Raw genomic sequence first — 13,236 nt, forward strand, 5'->3', positions numbered from 1 at the left:
AATCGGACTTTATTCGGAAAATATATGGAGATTAAACTCTTATTTGAAACCCTGTTTTCTAAAAGTAAACATCTTAAAAGAGCCGATACACATAGTTTTGCCCTTTAATTTGTGGATGAGGAGCAGGAGCATAAACAGTATTGTACTGAAATTCAAGTCCACTCAATCCCAAAAATCTTGTGGAGTTTTGTAAGGTCCAAATTCATTGACAAAACGCTCACCACTGAAACCCCTATGTTGTGGTATTTGTTTAATCTTCTCCGAATCAGTCTCACTTAGCTCCCAGTCAAATAGTTTAAGATTTTCCTTCATTCTCTCACTGTTGAAGCTCTTCACTATTGGAGTAGCACCTTGCTCTATTATCCATCTCAATGCAACCTGCAATAGCATATAATGAGTTCCACATGGATAAGAGTTACAAAGTTGACCTCATGATACTAAAAAGAGAAAGTAAGAAGAAAAAAAATTGTGAGTTTGATTCTCTCGACTAACAATTAATAATTAATATTTACTTATAAGAAAAAGTTCACATGGATGAAAAAATAATCTATATATTAAAATAAAACATGTTGTATGCATGATCTTCTATATATGTTTAATTCACCTGTGCCACAGTCTTGCCCGTTTTGATTGCAATGTCCTTTAGAATTGGACTGTCCATAACAGCAAGGGAACCCCACACAGCTCCATTAGCTCCCAGAGGGCTCCATGCACTCACGTGAATTCCTTTCTCTTTGCAGAATTTTCTCAGATTTTCCTGTTGCCATGCTGCGTTCATTTCCACCTGCAAAGGACGCATTTTACGGAATAACACTATACTTAAAGCCTCAATTTCATACTTAAACTAGTTAATTTCTTTAACTGTTGATGAAATAGAATAGAGTTAAATTAATAACATCAAGTTATATATATATGTAACAAAGGGGAAACATCAGTGCATTTGCTTGTAATTTAATTTTACTACTCAATACATAATCATGACAATAGTTCAAAACCTTGTGCAAAGTTTGAAAAAAAAAAGAGGGGATATATATATATATATATATATATATATATATATATATATATATATATATATATATATATATATATATATATATACTTATTCTTTTTTAATGAATTGTTTTTTTGGTAAATTTTGTAGAACAAAATCAAGAAAATGGGGCTTTTTAAAGGTGCCCAGTAACAAATGGACCTTTTCCCTAAAGCCCAGTTGCCTCTTTCTCAAAAGGACATTTACGAGACTACACATTTGTTACCGACTAAGAAAATGACACAACACATATGTCCATGCTAATGTTAATTATTTAAGCAAACGAAATGTGGAAGTTTTATTTTATTTTTCTAATTGATCAATGTTCCTAGTAACATAAGAATACCTGGACAAGAGCAGGAGGAACACGTGCATTTTGTAGAATTTCTGAAAGCTTTTTCACCCCAAAATTACTCACACCAATGGACTTGGCCAAGCCCAACTTGGAGCATCGTTCCATGTCTTCCCATGTCCCTTTCATGTCCAAAGGAAGAATCTCTCCTTTGCTGTACTTGGTCCCTTTAACTCCCTGCCTTAGCCTCACTGGAAAATGAATTAGGTAAAGATCCACATACTCAAGGCCCAACCTCCTATGAAAATGTAACCTTCAAATAATTAGACTTTTAGACAAAGGATGAAACTTGCATAAAACAAATAAACATTTTATTTTATTCTTCAATCAAAATTAAAATTTTATTTAATAATTCTTAGAATTTAAGTTGAAGTCTAGCCAATTCCAAAACTTAAACCAAAAGAATTGTTCCTTACTTTTATATATATATATATATATATATATATATATATATATATATATATATATATATATATATATATATATTATTTTAGTCATATTACTAGTGTTAGTTTGAAATCTACAACACATCTCCTTTATGCCAAGAATTGAGCATATACCGTGTAAAATTTATAAAACAAGTGTAATCCAATAACAAATGACATGGATGATGAATTCAACAATAATTGTCAGAATAAATCAATACCAATAATTTCAATCTGAATTTAACACTCAATCCCGAAAGTTAAATCTTGAAGAGGGATTGCTTACCTATTCCAACTTATACACTATTTTTTTTTTACTATATACATTATTTATATCATATAATTAATCATTAATAATAATAATTATATGATCAAAAAATATAATGAACCAATGTATAGAATTTAAGAAAAACAAAATTGTAACAATCAAATAAATGGGTAATAGAATTACTGTAATGAACTCTCGAGTGCTGGGAGCACAAGGCCAGGATGAGCATCAGTGCACCATAATTTGGTGGTGACAAAAAGCTCATTACGACTTTTAATAAGACCTTGGTCTAGTGCTAGTGCAATTGCTTGGCCAAGAGGTTCCTCGGAACCATAATAAGCAGCAGTGTCAAAATGCCTGTAGCCAGATTTGATGGCTTCAATGAATGCAGGGATGAGCACATGATGGGGTGGTAAGGGCACAGTTCCTGTGCCAAAACCCAATGTAGGCATCTTGTGGCCTGAGTTTAGTTCCACTTCTTGGATTGCCTTTGGTTCCATTGCTTCTATGAATTGGCATCAAAGGGACAACTTCAAAACTTAATTTATGGGAGAATTGCTCAAATCATATGAAGAATATTTTATATATATATATATATGAGTTAATTACAACACAGTCTCTAAAATTGGACATCTACAAATGGCACAATATTAATATTGGATACACTCTTGTATGATATTACCATATTAGAAATGAATTGGACCCAATTTGCTCTAAAAAGTTAGCTTTAAGAAGGAAACAGATAACTCAATCTTAAAAAATGAGATATCTTAACACTAATTTATTAAATACAACAAAAAAAAAAGTCTCATCTCATTAAATATATGTATTTTGTGTATGTAATAAAAGTTCGTGCGTGACGGAGTTAGTTTTCAATGTTTTTTTTTTTACAATTAGTTTTTAATGTTTTGCTGTTTGTTTTCCTTTCTTTTCACATATGTAATAAAATAATTATATATTTTGTGTATGTAATAAATAAAATTTATTTCAATAATACTATAATATAATGGATTAAATTAGAAGAATTTCTCATTTATTAATTAATATTTTATGCAGAGAATAAATACATTAAATGTTTACATTGATATTATATTATTTTTTATGGAAATGAATCCGAATTGTTTCTTTATGCATTAATTAATATTGTGTACTATCATGTGTCAAAAAAGTATTGTGTACTATCAAATAAATATATTTATATTTTTTCGTATGTAATAAATAACATTAATTTCAACAATACAATAGAATGGATTAAATTAAAATAATGTCTCATTTATTAATTAATATTTGATGCAGGCAATAATTACATTGATATCATATTATATTTTTTATGGAAATGAAACCGAATTCTTTCCTTATGCATTAATTAATATTGTGTACTACTATCATGTATAAAAAAATATTGTGTACTACCAAATAAATATATTTTATATAAATAACATTTATTTCAATAATATAATATAATGGATTAAATTATAAGAATTTCTCATTTATTAATTAATATTTTATGCAAGCAATAAATACATTAAAATGTCCCCCAAAAAAGTACATTAAAATGTTTACATTTATATTATATTCTTTCCTTATGCATTAATTAATATTTTTTTTGCTGAATTGTTTGCATTAATTAATATTGTGTACTATCAAATAAATATATTGATTTTTCTTTTCGGTGAATAAATGCATGAACTTTTAGATGTTATTGTCGGCGAAAGTGATTTCAACTGCTTAGGAAACTACTAAAAAAACAAGATATGTTGTTTAAATCTATTACTTCATTCTTTGTAATAATATTGTGTAAAAAAAATTAAATCAAAATTATAATTATTTTATTTTTTTTATGTAATATTAACTATTATTTTCATTTATATCCTTTGTCATATTAATAATATAAGTTACAAAAAATAAAAATGAATTAATGATTATAAGATTAAGTTTGTAAAATTATAATTATCTTTTATCTATTTACCAAAAATAATGAAACAAACTTTTCGGCAATATAAAATGTTAGAATTAGAAACTAATTGAATGACTTATCGAATATAGCTTATAATGAGATGATGGAGGAAATATTCGCCAAAGAAAAATCAAACAATCAATTAAGTTAAATTATTTATAAAATGATTGAATTACATTTGTGGGACTCTTACATTAATATATAAAAAGGTGAATTTTTTATCCAATCATTAAATTATAACTTTTACCACCTTGAATGTTTATTTTATTTTTAAATAATAAAAACATTTATATTTTAATATATTTTTAAAAGTATATATATTATAATTTTGATTATAAATAAAATATCAAATAATTTTATATTAATATAAAATTTTGTATATATAATTTATATAAAAGGTACTTTCATTCAAACAATGAATTCTAAGAAAATATTGTTGAATTACACAATGCTTAGGTTTAAATTCATTTGTTAAGAGTCTAATTTACTTAGTTGGATAATATACCTGAGTTATTATAATTCTTTTGAGATTATTTATTTTTTATTCCTACAAATAAAAAATAAAGGTTGAAGTCCATTTTAATATATGATCAAATTGCAAGCTAACACAACACACTGACCGCGGCGAGGATGATGAAAAAGAAGAAGAAGAGATACCTCATCGGAGCCTACACGTATGCTAAATGGTATGTATCGGTGCCATAAAGAAAAACTTTGCCTCTATTTCATCCGCATGCATGCTTACTATTTATTCGGATGTTATTATTACCATATTCTTTCCACGTAAAGATTCCTTAATTATTCTTAAATCTTGACTTTTTTTTTTTAAAGATTATTTTCACATAAAAAAGTTATAAATTTTAAAAGATATAATTTAGAAATGTTATGATTATTACATTTTTTAAAGATTTTTATTATTAATTTGATTTTAATTACTTTATAAATTTATAAGATTTGAAAGAATTATTTGAACATTTAAAAAATATTCAAAAGATTTAAATTTGACAAGAACTTTTTTTCAACTCAAACTTATTTGATTTAAGTTCATCAATAATTGAGTTCAGTTCGGATTACATGAATCAAGAATCAAATTTTTAATTCTTATATATTTTAAATTTTTAATTTATTAGTAGATTTTAGATAAAAATAATTATTTAATTTTATTATCAAAACAAAACTGAATTTATTCTATTAACTTAGGGTCACCAAGTTTGGAAAAAAAATAATTACAACAAAGTTGTCATAAATACCAACTATCCCACCTTATATATATAAAATAATAAAAAACAAATCCAATTATTATAAACAGTTTAAGTTTGATTCAATTATTTAAGGAGTTAAATTTTTAACTCAAATTCACTTTGATTATTTCAGTTTGTTAATTCAATTCACTTGATTAGGCAACTATATGCAACTGCGTTGACAGAAATGGTCTCAAAACACTTGATAGAAGTGGTGGGAAGAGAGGCGGGGTACTTGGTGCCTGGAGAGGAGGCTCAAGAGGTGGCTACCAGAGTGTCAAGAACAGTTGCAACAGATGTGGCAAGAACAGTCTATGAAGATAATCAACTAAGACTTGTAGAAGAGGTGGTAAGAAGAGTATATTATCAAGTAATAAGAAGTCTTCCTTGGTAAGATGTTAAAGATGTAACCAGAAAAGTAGCTGAGGTAGCAAGAAGTTAGGAAGTTTACGCATCCGTTTAGTTTCAATCTTGTTTAGGGTTTAGTGTGATGTATCTTTTTTTGTTTTTGGTTTTATATTTTTTTCTTCTTTTTATGTAGAAGACTTCAGCCCTTTATAATTTAAGTATATTTGACATTGACATTTCTTTGTTATCGTCTTATTTTTTGATTCTGTAACATTTTTATTTTTCTTATTCTATATGTTATCGTCTTATCTCCTAGTGGGCATAGGAGAATATTGTTGAAAAAGAAAAGCTGAAACAATTTTGTAATACATTTGTGTTCCATTCTTTTTAAGCAAACTCAAGACATATGATACTATACTATTCTATTCTCTAACAGGCATATTAGAATTTATAGCTCATAAAATACGGATGAAGTTCAAGCAAGCAGATGTTATAGATTTTTTTAATATAAAACACAAACATTTTTTATAGTGGTAATGTTGTGATAATTATTTTGTAACTTATTCCAATATTTATACAATATTTATACTTTTGTCTCCGTAGAAGTCAAATGAAAAGCTAAATATGGAAGCATGGGTTTTGAGGAAGGAACACACTATTACACTTTGACTCTCACATGTATGTATTCTGGTCTCTGGAGGAGTGTTTACATATATAGTACGTATAGGTCCGGCTGTTTTGGCAATGTAATTTTTGTTACTACTTACCACTTGTGTTGTGCCTTATCGTTGGAACCCTTACTTACTCATCACGCATGCGTCTTCTCTTTTTTGATTAATTCTCTAAGTCCTGCATGTGCCATTGGATACCTTGTTTTCCTTTTGTTGTGTTTAAAACCATGGCCTGTGCAAAATTCATACAATAAATCAATGATCAATATTAGAGAGAGTATTAATTTGATGCTTCAATATTGTTTACGAAAGCCATGATTTTACTAACATCTTTACGTACGTACGTGACGAGAGTATGGTAATAACATCTAAGTGAATGGTAAACATGGGGAGGTAATAGAGCCAAATTGTCACTTGGTGTTGCTTTTGACATATACACGGTGCATATACTAGCTAGGTCTAGGTAGGGGGTTCTTTTGCTTTTGTTTTAGTTGCTTATTAGACTAAGGTATATAATACCTGTGCCTTATGAAATGAATTAGGCTGATCAAAATATATATATAAAAAATTCAATATTTGAGAGTATTTGATGCTTCATATTGCTTGATTTTGTGAGTTCCTTAGTAGTTAGTGCTAACATCTTTACGAAAGCCATTGAGGGATCTTTACATGGCAAGAGTATGGTAATACTATACTAACATCTAAGTGAATGGTAAACATGGGGAAGAAATAGACCCAAATTATTATCACTTGGTGTACGTTGCTTTCTGAACAAGACTTACAAATTAAAGGAAAATAATTTTACACTGAGTAATCCCACCAAACCAAGTTCTCCTTCGTACATCGTATACCAACTACCAAGTACATGCAAGAGACAAAATCATTGAACCCAATTAAGGAAAATGAAAAATCCAACCAAGAGGAAAGAGAGAGTGTACCTTGCCAACAAGAATTCTAATAATTTAATTATAATTATATGGTTAATATTAACTTCTCTGATTCTCACTTTGTCACTAAATATGTGTAGGTACGTAGATAGATAGAGTAAATGAAATAACTAAATTTTTTCAATAAAACAAAGATATAAGTATATTTAATATTAGCTTCAAAGAATTAAGCGAGTATAGTTATCTCTTTTTTACATGAGAAACGCAATCTTTGCCATTTTTTAAATTTATTTAAGACAATAAAAAAAAAAACGATAAACATCACCAAAAAATTATCAATGAATTTATAAGGGTCATGAGCTATTTAACTATAAGCCTAAAAAATTTGTGCAAGTTTATTAAAACATTCACTTACTTTACATCATGCATAAATTAACACCTTGTACACAACATGAAAATGGAAGGCAGCCAGCAAATTTCATTACCTGACGACTGACGCGTGTCTCATCTCAACTGTGTATGTATGCAAATTACATGGCACGCTTAGCAGTATTGCTGTATTGAGTATTGTGTAACCAAATTTCGTGAGCCAGTTCTGGTGTGAATTGTTTCAGCATTTTTTTAAACTGCAAATATAATTATTATTAAGAAGGAAGCAAGATTGGTGCACAAGTAGTGGCATCCAATCTGCAACGTTTCAGCATTGTGGACCCAACCTTTCTGTGCTCTACATATCATCTTAAAGTTGTTAATGTGGGAAAGTGAATAACTTCCGCAAAGCAACAATCTATTCACCATAGATATATTAATTAAAAAATCCGATTTGCCATTAACTTGTTGTAAAGGTTTTATATAGATAGAAATTTTATAATTACAAATAAGGCCTACATGAATGCTATATTTAAAACATGTTTTAGTAAATTATATATAAAATATAGAAATATAATTTACTATAAAACATATAATTATATTTAAAATAAACATAAAAAAATATTTTATTTTATTTATATTAATTTTGATATTTTTGCTTTTATTAATAATGAAATATATAATGCATAGGACATTGTCAAGTCATCACTTAATATTATTAATCCACAACAAAGACTAAAATATTTTTTTACAGAAATTAAAATTTAAAGCAAAAAACTATGTCGCTACCCTGATTGCAATCGAGAGTCACGCTAGATTAAAACAAAAAAAATTTATAGGGATTAAGTTGTTATTTCTTTTAATTAAAAAATAAACCATCTCTTTCAATTTTAGATTATATATTTGTTGCTAGAATTGAAAGTAAATTTTTTTCTAATTAATGGACCAAAATACTCAAATTGAAATACACAAAGCTCGAAATAAATTTCCACGCACCATCAATAATATAAATAAATAAAATCCACTTTTACAAATAATTATTAAATAAAAATGTTATATGATGTATACTACTTGAAGACAAACAATAATACATGAATATATGAACTAGCTAGCTTTATTAGGAGCAGATGAGTTACTTCAATTGATGATTTGCTGCTGAGAAGACAAAAATCAATATTTAATTAAAAACGCCTTTGCTTCGGCTTCGATTAATGGAGGAGATGATTGAAACGATAGTCATGGAAAGGCATGCAACAAGGAGAGTAGCAGAAGCCACTATCCCTCGAACAAAAAACTTGTCATATGTGGTCCTTGTTGGGTCCTTCTTTGGGGTACCCACTGAGTCAAATATGTCATCCAAGAACTTTTTAAATTCCAAAGACACTGCAAAGCCAGCACCAACGCCCGTGGCCAGAAGCACACAAATTACCTGCAATTTCATATATACACCTTTTCATTAATTCAATTAATTAAACACATTATTATCCACATATACTAGTACATGTATATATTTTTAATTAAATTTAATCATTATTTAAGTATAAAACAATTTTATAATATTAATTAATCATAAATTATCGTTGATATAATTTTTAAAATACTCATAATAAAAACCAACAAAATTTATTATATATTACATCATCAATACAAATAACTTATTTTTTCTTTTTAATTTGTTCAGGCAATTAATAAACTAATTAACAATAAAATGGTAGGACCTTGTCTCCAAAGAAGTCAAATTCTGGCAAGAACCCATTGCGTATCAACCTCTTCTGCTTTACCGCATAATATATGGCAAATGGTAACTGCAGTATACAATATGTACCACCAATTATTGCAATCACCGCCTCGTACCTGCAGTTAATTTTCACATAAACATGACACACCAATACATTACATTACATTAATGAATTAAGTTTACGTGATAAAATTGTTAAATTTTATTATATATATGTACTATCAAACAGTATATAAATTAATGTTAAATAAAATCAATCAAAATATCAATATCTTCATGCCATCATAGTTGAACAATGAGAAATGTTAACACATGCAACACATCTTAATCTATTCTTTTAAACACACTTTTTTTTATATTATTGACAAAAATTTATTAAAAATTACTAATTTTTACAGGTATGTTTCTTGTTTAATAAGTCTCTATTAATGTGTTGGAGAGTGTGTAGTTGATTAACATTCCTCTTAAACAATTATTCCAAACCAAAAATTAGGATCCTAAATATATACATAGTAGAGCAGCATTGAAATTTCAATTATATGACAATCATCATGAATAAATGACTATGGTTATCAACACTAGCTAGCTTGAATGGTTTTCTTACCGGTATGAATAGAAATCTTGAAATCTCAACTTTGTTCCATCATCAAATTTGACCTTGTTTGTAAATAGCAGGGCCACAGTTGCAGCTGAGGCTGCGAGAGCAACAATCCTCAGAAAAAGCATCGAGTTGGCCACAGTTTTGGACACCATGTTCACTTCAAATTAAGGTCTTTTCCTCCAATACAATTAATCTTGTGTACCAACAGAAACCCCTTTTATATGCAAAACTAATAAGGAAGACTCTGTAAATTTATTTGTTTCTTCTCGTTAGCTCCAATGGCATTTGTTTTAATCTACAAAACCGCGTTTTTTACACTCTACTCACAATGTCCCTCATTTAGATGAATGTTGGAAATAAGAGCAATGCCAATACATTGTTCAATTAATCACCCTTTTGCATATATACATTTTTACAATTAATCTCCTTGAAAATATATATGTTGAAGCTTATGATGCAGCTTTTTTTTTTTAAAGACTGTTATATATTTTGAGGATGCATGAGAAAAAAAAACTAAAAATGATTTTATTGATGCTTTTACTTAACATGATTTTTATAAAATAAAATTGAAGTAGAGAAGTTTATTGAAAAGGGTAGTTTTTCTTAGGGGGAAAATGACAAAGAAATTGGAACTATATTCTTTTCGGAAAAGCCGAGAGATTCTAAGGAAATAGTAGAAACATTCTTTTTGTTTGTCTTATTTCAAATAAATTTTCGACGACAAGTGATTTTGTGAGCTGCACTGGTCTAAGGTTCCATTAATTTGGATTTGTCTCTCATAGGACTCAGCGAAAGATTTTGAAACTGACAATGGCTTAGGTTTGTTTGGAGTCTAAGTTGTTCACAATGGCCGGCTTCACGCGGCAAGTAATTATTAGAATTTGTTTACTAATGCGAATTATTAGAATTAAAGAAGAAATCCATATTATGAGAAAAGAACAAAAATAAAGTAAAAATACATAGATATTCTTGAAGGAATTTAAATTTCTTATGTTTTCTTCGAAGTTGCTCTACTTGAATGAATTCTGCATAATACACTTATTTATATTACACTGCATACTAAAGTTGTTATTAGTAATGGAGAATACTCATTTCTAAGCCATTGATATACAATAAATGATTTTTATCTATATGCAAAAATTGACAATGTTAATACAAGACATACGTAACAAATTTCCGCTATGGCTTGGATTCTTTGAGCCATTATGTTTCCACGAACCTTCTATCAGTGTTGTTTCACTAGCTTCCAGTTTTTGTTTACATTTTTTTTTTTGGTTCATTTTATTTTTGAACTGCTATTAATGTACTGTGTAGTTACATACTGTTTAATTTCACTTTTTGAAAACAATAATAATTATGAACTACTAATAATTAACTGCAATTAGATTACCTGTGGTTCAAATTTTAACTGCATTACCCATATAAATTTGACAAACATGGATTTTTAATAAATTAATCATACTACCCCCCCCCCCCCCCCCTCCCCAAGATAATAATAATAAAAAAATATTCATTTGAAGACAATGATATTAGATACGGACATCATCTCCGTAGATTTTTTTTTTGGTTAGGAACCCTCACACGACCATAAGTTGGAAGCCACAATTTCATGTCGTTTTTCTTTCCTATATATCCGATTTAATTTGTTAACACAAATTGAAATGTTGAACAACATAAATAAATCACTCTAACACCTGCCTCACCTTTTGTCAAAAAAATAAAAAAACACCTGTTTCACCAAAGAACTGATTCTAGAATATTCCCTGGAAAATGTCAGCAATGGGCTTTCTGCCTGTCTCGTGTGAATTGGGTTGTAAACAAATAGGTCAAAACTGCGCATGGTAAGCTTAATTAAGGTCCATGTCATTCACTTCCGTTTTTGGATTGTGCACTATTTACCTATTTTTTGTAATTTGTTTTATAAAAATATCTTCTTACATAAACTAGTTTCAATAATGTGGTTATGTTCTAATATAATACAGAACTAATTTTCACAATGTATAAACAAATTATATTACAAAAACTAATTTCAACAATATATTAAATTAAAACATAATTATGTTATGAAAACTAGATAATTTTCGTAAGATCTACGAAAAAGTGAAGGTGTGGAGATAGAAGGAAACAAGGGTATATATTTAGAGCACATTAAAAAAGTAGAGCTGTAAAGAGTAAAGAAAGGAACGTGTAAATAGCATAGGCCTAATCTAAAATAAGGGAACCCAAATAAGTGAGTGAGCTGTTTGCCTGGGACTTGAATCATGCACTTTTCAAGTTGAATCTTGCACCCCCATTGTTTAGTAAAAATACAATAATATTTTTAATGAAATTTTCACTTCTCATCTCCCAATCCAAACACCTCCCTTCTTCCTTCTCTCAACCCTAACACCCCTTGCAACAACATCTCCCTCGACAGCACACACCCACAATGTCATCCCTTCCTTGATGGCACCCCTCCCTCCTATGGTGACACCCTTCCCTCGACGACACCTCATCCTTCGATGGCACACTCACCATGATGACACCCTTCCTTCCCTTGACGACACCTCCTTCTTTGATGGCACACTCACCATGATGACACCTCCTCCCTCAATGGCACCCTTCCTTCCCTTGACGACACCTCCTCCTTCAATGGCACAACCATCGTGAAAACACCTCTCCCTCAATGACAGCTCCTCCCTCAAAGGCATCCCTCCTCCCACGGAGGCTCCTCTTTCCCCGTGCGCCCTTCATTCTCGTGCTCTCTCATCCTCTATACAAACTAAACCTAAAATTATAAAATAAAAAAATCAATCAAAATCAAATTTAATCAACTATAAAAAAGCTTCCAAAATGGTTTTTCTGTAAGAAAAAATGCTTCCGAAATGACCTTTCTATAAGCAAAAAATGTTTCCAAAATAGTTGTTCTAAAAGCATTTTAGCTTACAGAAAGGCGATTCCGAAAAGCAATTTTTTGAAATCCGGAACAACCTTTCTGGATTTGTATTTTGTATATTCTAGAAAGGAGATTTTGGAAATCATGATTGTGCTTATGGAAAGCCCATTGTGGAAGCAACAACTGCATTTTGTATCTAGTAGCCTTTTCTAGAATCGTATTTTGTATATCTTTTGGAAAGGGCATTCCGAAATACACTATTTTGTCTTGTGGAAAAATGAATCCAAAAGCAAAAATTGCAATCCAAAATAGCTCTTTTGGATGTTCATTTTGTATCTTCCAGAATTGTCGTTCTAGAAAATACTATTTTTGTTTACGGAAAAGGTGTTATGTAAGACTTTTCCTTTCGGAAGGGTCATTTCGTAAGAGTATTTATACCCTTATGGAATGCCTGTTTTGGAAATAGATTCA

At 29.2% G+C, this 13,236-nt stretch overlaps 2 protein-coding genes across 2 annotated transcripts; both read right to left on the reverse strand.

Moving 5' to 3' along the window:
- Window positions 1-53: 53 nt before the first annotated feature.
- LOC100799650 (methylecgonone reductase) lies at window positions 54-2,578 on the reverse strand. The gene is made up of 4 exons (XM_003534072.5): window positions 2,262-2,578; window positions 1,380-1,623; window positions 605-784; window positions 54-378 (listed from the first exon to the last, which is right to left on the reverse strand). The coding sequence occupies exons 1-4, from the start codon at window positions 2,576-2,578 to the stop codon at window positions 163-165; spliced, it is 957 nt and encodes a 318-aa protein (XP_003534120.1). The 3' UTR covers window positions 54-162.
- A 6,150-nt stretch (window positions 2,579-8,728) lies between these two features.
- LOC102661703 (CASP-like protein 4D1) lies at window positions 8,729-10,042 on the reverse strand. Its single transcript, XM_006588216.1, has 3 exons — window positions 9,894-10,042; window positions 9,270-9,405; window positions 8,729-8,980 (listed from the first exon to the last, which is right to left on the reverse strand). Exons 1-3 carry the CDS (start codon window positions 10,040-10,042, stop codon window positions 8,729-8,731), a joined length of 537 nt encoding a protein of 178 aa, XP_006588279.1.
- Window positions 10,043-13,236: the final 3,194 nt, after the last annotated feature.

Source organism: Glycine max, chromosome 9 (genome assembly GCF_000004515.6).
Source record: "Glycine max cultivar Williams 82 chromosome 9, Glycine_max_v4.0, whole genome shotgun sequence".
Lineage (NCBI taxonomy): Eukaryota > Viridiplantae > Streptophyta > Magnoliopsida > Fabales > Fabaceae > Glycine > Glycine max.